This window comes from Aythya ferina (assembly GCF_964211825.1).
Source record: "Aythya ferina genome assembly, chromosome: 1".
NCBI lineage: Eukaryota > Metazoa > Chordata > Aves > Anseriformes > Anatidae > Aythya > Aythya ferina.
This window is the reverse complement of record NC_140296.1, coordinates 136,205,153-136,223,316: the sequence shown is the minus strand read 5'-3', so window position 1 is coordinate 136,223,316 and position 18,164 is coordinate 136,205,153. Positions and strand designations below refer to the sequence as shown.

Sequence of the window (18,164 nt, the reverse complement as noted above, 5' to 3'; positions counted from 1 at the left end):
AAATCTGTACACACGTAGCTTTACTCCAAGATAGTAACATGGAGATGTTTTTCAGAGCAAGAGCAAAACTGGAGACTGTAGTCCACAGTCTATCAGAATGCAACATAGCATCTCTCATCAACAGCCTTGCAAACCAGTAGCACTGGGAAAACTGGGAAGCTTAGAGCTGTTTTGCCTCCACAGTAGATGGCTCTACATCAGAGAACATTATTAGCACACTTCTAAACCAGTTCGCACTCCATATAGAAGATTATGAAACACCAAAAGAAGGCAAGGTTTGAAAAAAGGGCAGGGGTGCGAAGAACACAGAAATGTGAATTTCAGTAGGAAGCTCAGTACGCTGCAGAGCACATACTCTATTTGGCACAAAAAAAAAAAGGGCCTTCAAAAACAGAGGAAAATCACTTACCTTTTAAAAGGGGCTGGAAAGTTGGGATTTCCTGCAGTTTTATGACATCTGGATCATTGCTCACGTTCCGGGAGGATTGTGTTCCTGGGGCCACCACCACAATGTCATCCATTTTTGCTCGTTGCTTGGCTGGGGATGGAGATGCTAGAAGGATTGGAGGGTGGGAGAAGGAATGCATAAACAAATTAATATGCAGATTTCATCAGAATTTAACCCTGAAAGCACATTAACGTGTTCAACAGAGAGCAAGTATGCTTTATACAGAATAAACACATCCCTGAGATAACTGACAACCCTCCCTCCTCCCCCTCTCCCCAGTAACATGTCACGTTCAACAAGGTTTTTCAGAACAAGGTAACGGTGCTGGTTAAGGACGTGTTGACTTCTTGCTCCAGCGATAACCCAAGGTGATTTCATTTCATCAATGAAGGCTGAAGGCGAAAGCTACCAGAAACTTTTCATCTGTCAGCGCTCCACCGCAGTAAGGCTCTTTCACGTCCTTATATTTTGGGGAACGCTTCAGTCCAACAGCTTAACATTTGGGAGCCCCGTTTCCACGCCACACGCGTCCTGCTTTCACCCCCAGGACTCCCCGCACACCGCCGACACCCCTCTGCCTTCCCCCGGAGGCCGGCATCCCCGCTCCGCCCTTCCCCACGGGGCCGCCGGGCACCGCAGCGAGCGAGGAGGGCACCCGGGGCTGCCGCCCCCAGCAGCCGCTTCGCCTCTCGCCCCCGGGATCACGGTGGCAGCGCCCCCGGCTCCCCTTGGCCACCGACCTGAGGCGCCGGGCTCGCCCGGGCGGCTCTCGGCCTCCGCGCTCTGCTCCGCTCCCATGGCGCACAACCGCGCTGCGACGAGCCGAGCCGAGCCGAGCCGAGCCGTGCTCGGCCTCCTCCACCCCGCCGCCCTGCAGCCTGCAGCGCGGGGGCCGCCGCTACCGCCCGGGCTTCCTGCCGCCTGCGCCCGGGTCAGGGCAGGCCCCGCCCGGCGCCCCGGCCAGGCGGAGCTCCGCTTAAAGGCACCGGCAGGGCCGGGAGAGGGGCTGCCCGACCCCCCCCGGGGTCTCCTTTAATTCATTTATTCATTTTAATTCATTTCCCTGGTCGTGTAGTGGGAAGTAAACCCGCCAAACCCCCCAGCGTTAAGGTCTGTACCCCAGTGGGCCCGGTAAAAATGCAAGCTCCGCAGGGTCTCACTGCTCTCCTGTGGCTGTGTGTGTGTGTTTTTGCGGGAAACAGCACCGCCTTTTGAAAATAAAGCGTGTTTGTCCATGGTAACTCGCCAGACAGTAACACACAGGAAGCAGCCGGCACTAACCATGTTTATCATGAGCAGGAATGAGATAAAAACAGCCCAGACTGAAAGGTCATGGGTGATTCAGGTTAAGCAGAAAAGTAGAAAGGAGAAGAAAATGTACTTCAGACTCATTGTGTTCATATCTGACAATCAAATCAGCCACATGATTGTATCTGACAGATTTGCCAATAAACATAAAAAGTGATGGGATGTGCTAACTCCTGAACAAGCCCATTCTCCGCTCATGTATGACAGCCAGCATCTGTGAAAGCTCTGTCCTGAACTCAGTTCAGCATTCTCTCTTCTGGCTGCTTTTACTTATTCCCACCAAGATTTAATTTAACACAAAAACAATCCTCCTATCTTGCAGGAACTGCACCTCACAACTGTTACTAAGATGGAGGCTGTAGGTGAAAACCTCAGTCCTGCACCAGTTCTTGCAGCTGCAGGCTGTGCCACATGGGTTTGTAAACCAATAATAGGCTGACCTTTTGACTACCTCAACAACTGCTTAGTTCCTGCCAGAATAACAAACAAATAGGTTCAAAGAAATGTAACTATTCTGCGAGGAAGAACAAACTATTGTTGGCAAGTTCAGTAGAGAAAGTTGAGCTCTGAATCTGCAGTATTCATACATTATTAAAATCACCTGTGAGCAGCCTCAGTGGCACTTAAAGAAGAACTTGGAGTGCTCAGACATAAATTGTCTGTAGGGCTGCAATCTAACCAGTGCTTGCCATAAAGACATCATATGTTAGCCATCAGTCTCAGACAAATTTTAAAATTAGTTCCACTGGATCAGCACATTTAACTTTAGTTAGCTTCATTTATCACTTCTGCTTAACAGAGTTCAAAATAGTTTGTGAAGTACACTTTCCAGCTACTCTGTGAAAGTGTTTTCATTTATTATTATAAAAACATGAATGTGCAGTGTAGCAACACCCTTGGAAATGTTTAATTTACCTATCAACAATTGTACATGTCTGCCACATGAAGTCTTATAATTGAAAACACTATGACAATAAAAGTGTATTTTTAATGTGGCGGTTGCGGTAGTGAATTCTTTATTTTGTCTCTAATGTGGACATAACACAAACCCTCTGTAGTAGCAACAAAGTCAATGTACCTGAAACTACTCAGAGTATACAGCTGTATACATCTACATTAGCATATATATATATGTATATATGAGGGTTGTGTGATGATGACACCTGCAGCATGCCGCTTCAGCCTGCAGTACCAATAGGGAAGGCACAGTCCCCTGAGCCTCGTTGCTGCCATTGAGCATTAAGAAATGTGACTGGGTCCGAGTCACACTCTTACACTATCCGAGAGTGGCTTACAATGACTAATTTGGGAACTATTATATATTTAGTGAACGTGAGTGTGAATACCCACAAATATATGTATACGTATACCTGCAGTTGTTCCTATCTGCATCCAGGTGTTTAGTCCTATAGGACTCCTTGTTTTCATTATTTTACTCTAACCATTGCAGTGTAAAGTCATCTGCCCTTCGATATCTCTTCATGTAATGGACCACCCCTACGAAGGACATTTATTTTAGTTGCAGAAATAACTATGTTATTCTAAGTATGATGCAGGATGAGATAGCTGAAAAAGAAGGACTATATCGTACTGCCTCTTTGCCGCGTTCCTTACTCTCCGGGCCACTTAACTACACGCTGCCCAAAGCTAACTACCTACCTACAAATAGAAGGAGGAGCTGAAAACGTCCAAAGGAAAAGCGGTAGCTGGGCAAGATGGGGCGGGGGGAAAGGCGGCGGCCCCCGGCCGGCCCTCGTCCCTCCTCCCGGCCCTGGGGCCCCGTGGGGCGGCCATGTCGGCGGGCATCGGCCTCCGGCTCCTGCTCCTCGCCTGCCTGGCGCCCCGGCCGGCCCTCGGCCAGGGCTGCTCGGCGGAAAAAGAGGAGAACGCCATCGTCGACATCAGCTTCGCCCTCCCCGCAGGCATCAGGGGAGCGGAGCCGGTGTACGCGTCGGCTCCGGAGGCGTGTATGCGGGCTTGCTGCCTGGGAAAAGGGCTACCAGGTAAGGGACCCTCTCTGCCTTTCTCTGTTACTGCTTGTGAGCAGCTAGGGAATTACTTTGCTGTCCTGCCTGGCTTCATGTGATAGTAGATTGCTGATACCAGAGTGCTCAGGAAAAATAACTGCAGTCCAGGAACGGAGGTCGTTTTACGTGCTGCAACCACATAGGCTCCCCAAAGCCAAGCATCATCACGATTCAGCAGACACTCTGCGAAGTAACCATCAGTTTGTACTACGTTCATTATAGCCAAAAATGAGAGTGCTTATGCTCCTCTGAAACTGTTTTGTTTGTTTGTTTGTTTGTTTTTTTCCATCAGGCTTTTAGAGTGGTATGAGGCACAGCAGCAAGTAGAAAAGAAGCCAGTTGAAAGTGTCCCCAATAGGATGGGAGCTGTGTATATCCACAAGTATACTGGGGAGGTTTTCAGATTTATCACAATTTGTAAGCAAAAACTTGTTACGTAAAGTGGTGCCAACGTGGTATGTATGAAGGGAGAATGAGAGATTAGACTCATTGTTTCCTCGTGTTCCTCTGCACAGGAAGAGGAAGGTGTGACGTTTCACATGTTGGCCTTTGGCCATTCTTTTCCAGTCTTGAGTTGTTTTTCTTGTAGGAATATTATATGTTGTAGTTTTTCTTTATTGATGTTACATTTTAGTAGTTTTCCTTCTCAACACATGAGGAAAACTTAACCAGAACTTATTATTAAGATGCTATAAAGGTTCTTGCTGCTGAAATACATATATATTGTTTTGCAGGAGACAAGAAGTGTAACTTCATGATCTTTGATGCTCGAGGGACAAAGACACATCCAAACTGCTACCTGTTTTACTGCCCAAGCACAGAGGCCTGTCCAATGAAACCTGCAGCAGGATTTGTTAGCTACAAAATTGCTCGAGGTAAATAATAGGAAAAGACACTGCTCCCCACACTAGATTGCCTTTGCCTCAGTGTCTTTTCAGTAGTGACTGGGTAATGTTTGGGGGTTGTATTTTTAGTAAAATTTTCTAAACAAAGCATTCTAATTTTACAACGTCATTCTTTGCTCTGTAGGAGATGGATAGGCAAGTGTTTGGTGCGCACCTGTGTGAGCCCAACTTCCTGGCTGGAATAACAACCCAACCATTATGAAATTCCTTCATATTAGGTTCATAATTCTTAATAGTTTTCCTTTGCTTAAAACAAAAAGGCTTCTTCCATCTTGATGTATTCTAGTCAAGGACAATTTCCTGTACATAATGCTGAAGAGTATTGCTGAAAGCAATAGAAATATGATGCCCTTGTAGCTGTCTGTGTATTCAAAGGATTCAGGCAACACTGATGAGTACCATATAGATGCAAGCAGAAACAGCAAGCAAATATTAGGCAAGCCTCAGAGCCCCACTGTGATGTTAGTGAATAATTGGCGATAGTAATCGTTATTTTCTGTTTTCAGTTAGGGAACCTGAAGCACAGATGCAAACTGATCAAAATCAAAGCTTTATGGCATGTGGGCTGTACGCTCACAAATTTCTCATTATCTGTCATGTGCTATGAGATTTTTAATAGCAAGTCTTACTTGTAGACTGGCATTGACTTGCACCAGACCAGTCTGAACAGCTCAGATAAGAAGCAGCTCAGATAAGAAGCTGATAATTAGACTGTCCTCCTGCCAAGAGTTCACAAGGTGGTTTCAGTGTGGCTTCTTGAGAGAGCAGAAACTTAGTAAGGCAAGAGTCTGAACTTTTACTGAAAAAGAGAACTTTTTCCACAAGAAACTATAAAGTTTTCAGCAGGATATGTAGCAAGATTATTCACATAATATTACCAAATACTTTTGTGTGGGCACAGTCACACAGGAACTGAGCAAAAGTGGTGTGCAACAAATGGATTGCATGTAAAATTATCACTACAACCACATTTATTGCTCTGGCTCTTTCTACCCTAGAAGAACACACGGAATGCAAAGAAACAAGGCATGTAATTGTGCTTGTGCTTTTGTCCAGCATATAGGTGTAATGCTCATTTAATGTTAACCAAAAAGATGCTGTTAGCTTATTTACCTTAGGTCCCTAGTAAGCTTTCAGATGTAGCACCTGAGTGGTGTTCTTAATGACAAACATTTAAAGATTTGGTTTTTAAAATGAGAATCTCCAGGTGGTTACACCAAAACAGGAACTAAAAGGGGTGAAATACTTTGTTGCTAAGAAATAACTTCAAATACTGAAGTAGTGTTAATAGTAAAGTTTTCCTTTTTCTTCTTTTAAACTATTCCTGCAACTTGTTAACTCCTGGAAACAGCCTGTAACTTGGGAAGTAAAACATTTCCTGATTCCAGTTGCAAAGAGCTAGTGCAGGAGGTGGGGGGGGAAATCTGGTTTCTGCTGTTCATGTACTTTTGTGGAGCTGTCTTTTTCCACTCTGCTGAGATAGCCAAGCAACACCCGTAGATTCTATCAGAAGTCTGCTCAGGAGGTGTTTATTTTGTTTTTAAGATTGACACCTAAGGTTTGTTTTCTAATACAGTTTACTGGCTTTGAGATGTCACCAGGACCACTGTGGTTTTTTTCAATCTCTTTTTAAAGGTTGACTTGTATAGTGCCCTTGTTCTTTCTTACCAACACGTGTATCTGTGCTAGCACCACATCTGTACCTAACACAACATTTGTTGGCAATTGCGTTTGGGAGCTTGTAGTCTAAAATGGAGACAGAGAAAGTGTTTGATTTGATATCTGTGGAGTGGAATTAGTTAACACAAGCAGTTAGATTAATTAATCTGAGTGCCGTAGAATAGCAATGATACTTAACTCCTGTACAGGTCTCTCAGCTTAGCTTCCCCATGCTGCCCTCACACTTGGTCTTTTGAATGCTGCGTGAATGCTCCGTGCTTTCTTAGCTGTTGTCCAGGTGAGCGAACTGAAGATCACACAGCATGCTGCAAGTACTTGTAGTTGTCACACTACATCAATTTATTTAAGCTTATGGATGAAGCCATGGGAGTGCATTGGGAACGGGGGAAAAAGGAGTTGTTGGCTTGCTCAGTGGTTGTGACAGGTCATTTCCTCACTGGTGGGAAAATGTGTTCAGAACTGCAGACACAGCTGAGAGTCATTTCAGTTTCTTATTTTGTAATGCCTGAATATTTTGTTATTTAAAGCCACTTTCTAAGAAAAAATATTTTTGTTGTTGTTTATTTTTTTCCTGTAAGTCAGACCTTGTGGTTGGAGTCTATTATCTCTGTTTAGAATTTTACTTTGCTAACTAACTGGCGCCCAACTAGAAGGTTAGGATAAAAATGGATATCTATGGTTCAAAATGCTGTACTCTTATTTAAAGCACTTCCATTTGTGGAGGGGGTGTTTCATTTTGTTTTTCCACTTTGTTTTTTGGAGGAGTCTTACAACAGCAGCCAATTAGGCTTCTGTGTATGTACAATAAAACTGAAATAAATCCATCCATCTAGATACGAGTTCCTAGTTGAGAAGGAAGTGACAATGAGAATATCATGGACTTTTTTATTATTGTTATTATTTATTTCAATTCCAGTGCAGTTAATAAATGTCTTTGTTTCTGTAAAAGACAAGAGTGTGAGTCTGAACTACAGGGAGAGCACATTCCCTCTTAAACGTTCTGGGAGGCTGCTGAATGATGACAATGAAGACATGACCTGTGCCAGTTAGCCAGTCCTTTTAAGAATTCATGCTTGCCCAAAGTCTCTCTTTCGTATCTGTGTAGAACCAGATAACAGCTAAGATTATCAATTGTATTGAATTTCTGTTACAGAAAGCTGTTGTCCTGCTTCCAAATTCCATTAACTGATGTTCGTCCACCTGGGTTGGAAGCAATATACATTGACTGCTGGAGAAATGGTAATGTGCAGTCTACTTCAGATACCTCAGAGACTCTTAGAGCAGTGTCCTTCTTCTAGCATGGCAACAGGAACCCAAGTCTTTCCTACAGATCAGTATGTGTACAGTTTGGGGGTGGAGGCTGGGGAGAGGAAGTGGAGGAGTGGACATTTGGAGATCTGATAGCAACAAGTTTCTTTGACTGCTTGTTCCTTAGCACTGAGTAGTACGGTTGGGACTCCTATAACTCTCTAACAGGGCAAATTGGACTAGTAAACTCTTGAAATATAGCTGGATTTATACAGAAAAGTATATTTTACTTTGATTCTGGAAAAATAGAATTCACTGTCATTACCATACATTTAGAGAACTTGTGCAACGTTCCACAGAATCATAGAATCATTTAGGTTAGAAAAGACCTCAAAGGTCATAAAGTCCAACCATTAATTTGTTTGTATTCTCTCAGCAAGATATTAGATTCTTTAATTTTTTTTTTTTTTTTTTTTTTTTTTTTTTGTGGCAGTGTTCATTTAACAAGTTTGCTATGTGAGAAGCATTCAATCTTATGTTCCTCGTTGGCCATGTACTTTGATCAGAAATGTATTTTGCAAAGTGAATAAGCCTGGATTGGTGCTCTGCACCATCCAGATGCAGGAATACAAACCATTTTATTACAGTTGAGGATGAAAAATCTCAGAGAAATTATGAACTATTCCTACTTTGTCTGTAAATAGAAGCCCCAAGGACACTTCATCTGTGTAGTAAAATATCATAACGTTACAGTCATGTGAATGAAATCACAGCAAAGTACAGTTAAGTGCAGCAAAGCACTCACAGATGCTAATTCCAGGAGACCCTGGACCTTAACAGACGTCATCATGACATCTAGGTTGCCATTGTTTTCTTAAAAGATTTTGGGAAAGTCACTCAGACTCTTTGCTCTGGTCCCGGTCTATAAAACGGGGATATTATTGCCACCTTGTATCATCAGACAATTATGGTATGTGAAGTGAATTCTATCCAACAATCATGGGGTGTTTGGATATAACAAGAAAGGGGCGTATGTAACTATCTTGGGTAGGTGGAAGTGCTTACATCTGACAAAAGTGAGGTTGGTAATATCTACTTAATTGACAGATTGTAGAATGGTTTAAAGGCAATGGGCTTACTCACTCTATTTTTCACCTCTAAATAAACACATGCGTGTTATATGAGTATAAAAATCACATTGGGATGATTGCTCTCTATATGCAAATTTTGTAAGAAGCTGCAGTCACAGTCTGGTGCGTCCATGCTTGGGGCTGACAGGTCTTATGACAGAATTTAAAAGTTACTGCATATTTTAAAGAAAAGATTTTGGTGCTTCAGTTTGATTAGTCATTACTTTCTGGAGCTCCCTGGTATGTCTCTTACTATGAAATATAAGTAACTAGAATAAGCCTGTGGTAATCACAAATAGATTCTGTCATTAAATACTGATATTTCATTTCTGTTTCCAGACACATATGCCCTAGAGGACACTTCCCTCAAAAACGAGAACTTTCATTTGAATGAATACTCTTTGCCATTGGATGCTGGAGCCTATATTTCTCACAGTCTGACTAGCCATCAGAATCATACCACTGCTTTGCAGCAATCTGTCTTTCAGCAAGCATCTGAACTCCCAAACCACGTGGATAAACATTTAGACAATATTGAATTTCATACAGTTTTTCCTGAATCACAAGTGGCCAACAATCTTGAGAGCTTAGACCCCATCCCAAAGCAGAAAGAAATTAATCTGCCACCAAATATGTCTTCTAATGTTCAAACTGGAAACCCCTCTGCTTTGCTCCCCAGCACTCAGTCTGGTGTTCCTGGACCCAGCAGTACTACCATGTCTCCTCTGCCTACAGGTGTCACCAGAGTGGAATCTCATACAACTTCTCCACCTCCTGATGGTGCTAAATCTAGTGCTGTTACCACAAGGGCTACCTTCATGCATACTGCAACTGCTAGAGTTGAACATGGTGTCTCTGCTGCCAGCACTGCTGTTACTCATGTTCCTTTTTGCAATCCCACAATTTCTGCTTCTACTTCTGCAACCAAGCGGGTGACCTCAAATTCCAGCCTAGCTACTGCCACATCAAGGCGCAGAACTTCAGCCATCCCTCCTGAGCCAACAGTTGTCTCTTCCAATGATACCAGCCACGTTACACTCCTCTCTTTTTCAGACTTTGTCCCGTCTACTAGTGGTTCTCCCATAGCTTTCCAAAACAACCGTCAGGATTATGACCCATCTGATTCAGAAAGTTACCTGTCAGAGAGTGCACTAAGAAGGAAAGGTGTCCTTCAGCTGGAAGACAAAAACAAACTTGTAGCAGCTTTACTTTTGGGGGTGATATTCTTGCTACTAGTTATTACATTCATGGGGAAGAAAATGCATGAATCTCTTCAGAAGAGACATTATACCAGGCTGGATTACTTGATCAATGGAATGTATGCTGATGTATGATGGGGCAAGGGGAATAAATTTTTAGGAGCATTTCTCATCTTTGAGAGAACTACTTTGAGACTGAATAGGAAATATTTAAATCTTAGAAGAGGATGTATTCTTTTTTTGGTCACTAATGGGAAAGCAGCAGATGGGTTTGGTGGGGAGAGAACTGCCATATCTATGCTGAAATATAATGTCTATAATTTGATTTATTACTAAATTCTAAAAATAAACACTCAAGTCCAAATTAAGCAAAAAAGTTCTTATGTTTAAGGAGAAAAACATTTTATGAGTATGTTCTGTGACTAGAGTAACATAAGTAAACCTAGTAAACCTAATAAAACGAGTATCTGTGCAGTGCATGAGCATTTTCAAATCTATTTGCCCCCAGTTTATTTTATTAATGTGTTACGCAATTGTCTGGCATTGTGCAACTGTATCTGACATCCTATTTATTGTATCTGGGCCTTAAAGGAGTACTTGGTGGCAGAGTTTTGCATCCAAATGGTTTTAAATATACTACAATTTTTACTCTGTACTTAACTTTCCTTAGCTGCATTTAGTTTATTGATGTGTATCCTGACTGCTTTTGCCTGCATACATCACAAGCTATCCTTAAAACCGCATGCTGCAAATTTGAGTTTGCCTTTTCCAAAGAGATCACCACCCTCCAGCACGCTGAGTTTTTTGCAGCATGTGTCAAAAAATCTTATCATATAAAATAAATTGGAAAAAGGCAAGTGATAAGCTCAATATATGCACAGGAAAGAATCTGTTCTGATATACCTAAGCCCATAACAGTTGAGATTCAATGTCTGATTGTAGAGCAGATGGAAACTTGTGGGGGAACTGAGCAAAGACAACAGCTGTATTATTGGCAGAAGATACAGAAAAGATGTGGTCTCCTGTTTCTGAACATCTACAGAGATTGAAGGTAACTAAGAGAGTTCTAAAGGAAAACTATGTTGTACAAGGGTCCTAACCTCAATGATGTTTCCTATAGTCACAGAAACAGATGAACAAGCTTGCATTATCTTTCTGCTTCTAGCATTTTACTTCCCTAACCAGGCTAGTGGCTCTCAAAAGAGCTGTTTGCAACACAGCCAGACTTTCTGTCCCTCTTGAACTTGTAGAGCTCTCACTGCTCTCAAAGTACACCTTTTTTTACTTCTGGGGTCATATTCATATGACTGCTAATAAGCACAGCTAATCTATATTTCCTTGCCTCTGGAACAAGAGACAAGTGAGTATCTGTGCACATCTGATGTGTGCTACACAACCTTCAGGTCATACTATTCACTGCACTCACCCCCACCTCCCCGTCTAAATCTGTTGTTAGAATGAAACACTAGATATCAAAGTATCTGTGTGGCAGGCAGCATAACTACAAATATCAAGATAGAGAAGGAAGGGTGCCTCCTGAATACAAGGAAATAAATCTACTACAAAATATGAAAAGTGACTCACGTCCAAGAGGTTCTTAGATCTGTCAAGCTTAGTGCAGTGGGAAGCAGTCAAGATCCAAAAATGCCCTTAAGGCAAGTTTTCTGAAAGCTCTAACAATAACTTTATGCAGAAAATTCTCTGAAATTTCTGTTATTCAAAGATCAAAGACAAGTCAGTGCTCCTTATGTCAAGAAGTTGAATTCTTACTATACGGAGGTTGCACATTGCTTTGTAGGTACAAAAACATCAGTCTTCTGCATTGCTTACGTTTGATAATACCTAAGTTAAAAAAAAATCTGGATAACCTCTTAAAAGTGAACAAATTTTCAAAAGTATCTCAAGTTCATTGGCTTGTCTGTTGCGTACGGTTTGTTTAACTTCAGTTTCTTTGCTTTATTTATTTATTTATTTTTGTTAGGTATTTTCAAAGGTTTGTGATCAAGGAACATGATGAGGAGGAAAAACATTTCTGGGAAATAAGTTAATAAAATGGTAAGTACTAGGCTCAGTTGTGGGCTGGAAAATGTAGGCACAGATCTGAGGTTAAGTTTTCTCTAAAAAGAATTACAGTGTAGTGAGAAGCCTTCTACATTGCATATGACATCACAACAACTTATTACAGGAGAGGTATTGAGAATGACCCCTGAATCTTCACTGTGCATTTTGGCTGTAATAACTAATTTGTTGGAGGGGGAGATGTTTGGCAGTAATTGATGCAGTACAGTACAGCAGAGATAGATTCAAGAGAAGGCAGGCAGACATATCTCGGGGTCATTCAGAGCACTAGACCTGAATTTGGCTAATATCATCAGAAACATTGCCCTCCAACCCAAGCACCCAACATATATCAAGCACTTCGAATGGCAGAAGCAAAGCAGTGAGCTGCATGTGTAGCACGACTAATTCAGTGAGAAAGCAGAGCACAACAAACGTTCTTAAGTATTCTTACAGAAAAACAAACAAGAAAAATAAAAAAAAATAAAAAAAAGCTTGAGAAAAGTATGTTCTAGGTAGGTGTACAAAAACACTTTATTTTATTTTGTGTTTGCCACTCATTTGTCTTGGATTAAGACCAAACAGGGAATTGCTAGGTGATCTGCCTGGATCATTCCGTTGTGGATTTTCCAAGCTGTGTTTGAGCACTAGAGGGCAACAACAGCTTATTAACTAGAATTGGCAAATTTGAGGATGCCAGTTTAAAAATGTTTTAACTATATCGTTTTTTAACTTTCCAATCAAAGACTATTTCATTGCATAAGTGTTTTATAAGAAAACTATTTTGTTTATGGGAAGGTTCTTGGTGGAGAATTATATATACACACTTTTTAAACTTCTTATTACATCATATAGCAGTAGTGAACAATTGGCATTGTCAGTTAATAGAGCAGGAGAGAGATTTCCCATAATCATTCTTTTAGCTGTGATAATTATATGCGTTTTTGAGCTTATTTATTTGTGTTGGTAATGCTGCTGTGTTATGAAAGAGAAAGGAGTGAGTTGGACTAATTGTAAAACTTCACCCAATTTGTTATGCTTTTCAACACTGCTTATTTAAAATTTCTGTGCACTCTTTTTCCATTGACAGCTCCTATGATCTTAAAAGTGCACCATTCTCTCTGATATGAAATGATCATGCAGTAACGAGTTTTTGCAGATGGTTTAGAAACTTAACAGATCTACTTGTAGTAGGGAGAAAATAAGGGGTAATCTTCCCACCCTGGCAATAAACAATAGTGCCTTACTTAAAACATAAAAATAAAACTGTAATCATGTAACATGATCATCAGTCAGTGTGATATGAAGACTAACTTGGGGTGGCTCTTTCTGAATGCAACCAGTTATGTTAGTGCACAAGACCAAAAGCTGACTGACTTTAACCATCTGGAAAGTGTCATAAATGCTTTAGCTGCTTGTTTCATGTAAAGATTTTACAGTGCTGAGCAACCATGAGATGTGTAAACACAGACTGACATGAACAAAACTGTTTTGTGGTGTTATACACTAAAGCAAATAGAAAGCACAAATTTTATAGCCACTGCAAACAATCATAAAGAAATAACAAGCTAAATTGCAGATCTATTTGAGATGGATAAGAAAAGCACACCATCACTACCTTAAGGGGCTGCGAACTCCTAACAGCATGTTTTCTCCAAATAGTGCTTTGGTTTATTGTAATTCCTGTAGGAGTAAGAAATGTTTATGCATAGGATTCTTTTGAGTAAATTAGAATCATAGAATCATGGAATATCCTGAGTTGGAAGGGACCCTTAAGGATCATCAAGTCCAACTCTCGACACCGCACAGGTCTACCCAAAAGTTCAGACCATGTGCCTAAGTTCACAGTCCAATCTCTTCTTAAATTCAGACAGGCTCGGTGCAGTGACCACTTCCCTGGGGAGCCTGTTCCAGTGTGCAACCACCCTCTCTGTGAAGAACCCCCTCCTGACGTCCAGCCTAAATTTCCCCTGCCTCAGCTTAACCCCGTTCCCGCGGGTCCTGTCACTAGTGTTAATGGAGAAAAGGTCTCCTGCCTCTTGACAACCCCTTACGAGGAAGTTGTAGACTGCGATGAGGTCTCCCCTCAGCCTCCTCTTCTCCAGGCTGAACAGGCCCAGTGACCTCAGCCGTTCCTCGTACGTCTTCCCCTCCAGGCCTTTCACCATCTTCGTAGCCCTCCTCTGGACACTTTCCAACAGTTTCATGTCCTTTTTATACTGTGGTGCCCAGAACTGCACACAGTACTCGAGGTGAGGCCGCACCAGCGCAGAGTAGAGCGGGACAATCACCTCCCTTGACCTACTAGCGATGCCGTTCTTGATGCACCCCAGGATACGATTGGCCCTCCTGGCTGCCAGGGCACACTGCTGGCTCATATTCAACTTGCTGTCTACCACGACCCCCAGATCCCTCTCTTCTAGGCTGCTCTCCAGTGTCTCATCGCCCAGTCTGTACATGCAGCCAGGGTTTCCCCGTCCCAGGTGCAGGACCCGGCACTTGCTCTTATTGAACTTCATGCGGTTGGTGATCGCCCAGCTCTCCAACCTGTCCAGATCCCTCTGCAAGGCCTTTACGCCCTCATTTGAGTCCACAACTCCTCCAAGTTTGGTGTCATCAGCAAACTGACTGACCAAAATTACTGACTAACCAACTATTAACAAGCGATTACTAACTAACCAGCTAAATCAAGTGGACTTGAATCTGAGGATACCATTAGATAACAGCTTACACCCACTGCCCCACTCTCTATGCTGCTACACACACCTGATAGATACATGGTGATAGTGCAAAGTGCCATTACCACAGCCAACAGTCTCCACCTACTACCCCTTATAGCAGAGGTCCAGTTTGTGCTCTGGCACACTCAAAATTGGCCCAGGTTGCTGGGCACTTCCATTACTTGTTCTCATCCCCTTGATGGATAGATCCCCTGAAGTATTGGGATATAGTGAAAATTTTTCTTCATCTTCAGGAAGCCTAGATACGCTGAATCTCATAGTCTAAATTTGCTTTCTTCCCTGGGCCTCTATACTTGAGGATATCAAAATACAAAGCATACAACTGCTGCTTTTCTTCCTCTTTGTGCTTGGTAGATATTATAAGCAACGAATAAATGCATTTTTAAGTTTCAATATGACTATGCTTGATCACTGTTTTTTGCCTACCACCTTACTTCAAGGCCAGTAAAATCTGAGGGTTTTGCATTAAGTTTTCCGTCCTTTCATTGTCTCATGTGCCAGAAGGAGTTTGAATATACCATGTCTGGGATGTTCTTATCAATCTTCCTCTTGTTTTGCATTGTTTTTAAAAGAAAATAAATATTTACAACCTACTGACAACAGAAGAAATACCCAGGACTAGTCAGGTAATCTATGCACTCTCAAGTAGTGTACAGATTCTTTTCTCAAAGAAACTTAACAGGCAGGTAACATCCAGAAAAATTTCAAGATGTTGTAGGTTAGACTGGCTAAACCATAGACCTGTTTTGACACATTTGTTCATTTGAGATGTCACTCTGAAGAACACAAAGGTGTTTCTTCAAAATGCTAGGATGGTGAGGGCAGCTACGTGCTCTTTTTAACATGTTTTATTGGTAATGCATGGAGTGCATAACTTTTTGTTACAGGCCTGAATTTGGACTCTTTTTTTTTTTTTAATTTAATTTAATTTAATTTAATTTAATTTAATTTAATTTTATTTTATTTTATTTTATTTTATTTTATTTTATTTTATTTTATTTTATTTTATTTTATTTTATTTATTGCACAGAAGCCTCTGGAGGTAGCTTAAACTTCATGAAGAGGCTGTCTGTCTACAGGGATGGACTGCATTTTGCAGAGGCAATTTGGTACCTGCCACATCAGAGCAGCAGCTGAATTTCATAGAGTTCTGGCTGAACATTCGAAAGCCACAGGGAGCAGCACTGGGTTTTCTCTGTGCCCCCTACTTATAACAAAAGAATGATGTGATCACTGGTTTTTAGGCTTTGACATTGTGACGTTTGTAGCTCTTCTCAAGAACAAATTGAAAATTTGTACAAAGTTCAAATCTTTATTCTTGTACTAAGAAGGTGGTAGAGAAATGCTATGACACAGACTACCTATAGGCTTGCCTGCTGTTTAGTTAGTTTCTGAGTAAGTTTTTCTGTTTGGTTTTATGAAAGAACCTTTTTTTCCCTACTCCTAAATCCCAGTTCCACTGACACTACTGAAATTCTCCTGTGTAGTAGTCCAAGCAAGTCATGAATGAGATGATCTCTGTACTTCAGTGGCCATGCACTGCACTGTCTTTGTACACACAATTCCCATTTATTAATGTGGGAGGTCCTCCTGCACATTGTTTATGGCTTTAAGTCAAGTCTTCCCACTTAGTGGCTCATAACTTTCCAAAACAATTCCCTTATAGGATGACATGACTTCTCAGCCCAGAGGTAAAAGTTATGAAAGAATCTGAAGACAATTTTCCCATCTGCTTCTGATTATTTTACAATGACAATGTTTTCCTTGTTTTGTTTCAGGGAATGAAATAAGGAGTTCAAATGTTTTTCCATCATGTGATATATCAGGCACTATTTCTGGAAAGAATCCAGATTTGGCACATGCTATATATGTTGCCTTTACAGAACACTCTGTTTTAGAAAGGCCCAAAATAATTTGTTTGTGAGGTATAGTTTTAAACAAGTGAGAACAGCTCACACTATGCTGCTTACTACTAAACTTAACAAGATACAAATGTGGCTTTCCTATGCAGACAAGTATATAAAACAAGGGTATATGCCGTTTAAGTGAATGTTGTGAAGGCTGGTATATTCTGAAAAGTGACAAGTCTGAACACTGAAGTCTATCCATATGTTATATTTGGGAGCGTATAAGCTTTTCCAGATATCTGCTGGAGATGCCATCTCAGGGGTGGGTTTATCAGTATGCCACGTCTTTTCAGTTGCCAAAAATGGGTATCACTGGTGACAGCAGAATTCTCCAATGGCTACCTCATTAAGTGGTAACTAAAGTGATTTCCAGGAACTTAGTCTGCATACACTAACAATGACATGAAGAACAATCACAAAAATGCTGCATGCTACAGGCAGTTCAATTGCAGCTTAGTTCCTTATGTCTGGAAAGTCTCCTGACCCTGCAGAACATCAGGTATTTTGAAGCATAGAAGAAGGTTATCCTGGGCAGCAATCCAGACTGAATTGAAGTGGGTAGATGTGGCAGCTGGGGTCCATGACCTTGCACAACATCAGGTTACCGTGCATCAGCTGGCAAGTGGTAATTGTCCCCAAGCGAGACCCTGGTTCTTGTACTTGTGCTGACACCTGTGGTACAGCTGTGACTGTAGGAGAAACATGGGCTTGAAAGGTGAATTAAAAGATGAGGTCTGGTTTGGGGTAAAATTTATAGCTTTGTAACTGTCCCTGATTTCATTTTCTTCCTTTATTTTATTTTCACCTGATTGAATGTTGATTAAATCCCAATTAGCAACTACCTTGGCTACAGGCCTCTTAAGAGGCCTGGTGAAACTAGATAGCTCACTCCAGGAATGACTTTTCATATTTCTCATTTGGTGTTTGACCTAGAATTTAATAAGTCTTGCTTAAATCTCTAACTCAGCTCAACTCAAGTTTTTACCCTATTACCAACAGCAGTGACTTTTACCCTCTTTTTCTGTACAGCTGTTCCATTGTTGAGCTAATGTCATTCAAGAATAGAAGTTTCACTCAGAGAAAAAAAAAAAAAAAAAACACACAGGAATTTGCCATTGTATTTGCAGAGGTTTGCTTTGAAATATTTGTTTGAAGTAGCATCTATACAACAAAACAATTAATAGGTGATATGTATGTTGAGGAGCCAGCACTGCAGTGTTGAGTGCTTTTTACTCATGAAGCAGTCCTTCCGCATCTACTGAAATAAAAAACTAGAATCTCAGAAAAAAGCAGATTTTGTCCTTTGTTTGTCTTAAAGAGCTATGACAAGTGTTCCAGCTATGTTGTTGGCAGGAGTCTCAAATGTTTTGTGTTCATGTAAGTATAAGCCATCACACATAGCTATCAGAAAGAATAGTAAAAAGAACTGACAGATGCATAGTAGAGTACTGAAAAATTCCTGTGTAGAAACTGGGAAGGCTGCTGGGGCAACAAACGAGGCCAAAAGCTAGAG

At 41.4% G+C, this 18,164-nt stretch overlaps 2 protein-coding genes across 5 annotated transcripts in view; one reads left to right on the top strand and one right to left on the bottom strand.

Annotated features, from left to right (window-relative positions):
• The window catches only part of BORCS5 (BLOC-1 related complex subunit 5), a 103,058-nt gene that overhangs the window by 77,729 nt on the left and 7,165 nt on the right, over positions 1–18,164 (bottom strand). For 2 of the 3 annotated variants that reach the window (XM_084507014.1, XM_084507015.1), the window contains exon 3: positions 410–553. In XM_084507014.1, the coding sequence (XP_084363140.1) occupies positions 410–521 (112 nt within the window). In that variant the 5' untranslated portion in view covers positions 522–553. Of the gene's footprint in view, positions 1–409; positions 554–1,188; positions 1,435–18,164 lie in introns of those variants that run through there. The other variant, XM_084507013.1, reaches the window with a different exon arrangement.
• MANSC1 (MANSC domain containing 1) lies at positions 3,509–10,422 on the top strand. 2 transcript variants are annotated; one of them, XM_084507012.1, is made up of 3 exons: positions 3,509–3,759; positions 4,521–4,658; positions 9,086–10,422. In XM_084507012.1, exons 1-3 carry the CDS (start codon positions 3,549–3,551, stop codon positions 10,078–10,080), a joined length of 1,344 nt encoding a protein of 447 aa, XP_084363138.1. In that variant the 5' UTR covers positions 3,509–3,548; the 3' UTR covers positions 10,081–10,422. The 2 variants fall into 2 exon arrangements, with proteins under 2 accessions (XP_084363138.1, XP_084363137.1); XM_084507011.1 differs by having other exon boundaries at positions 4,518–4,658.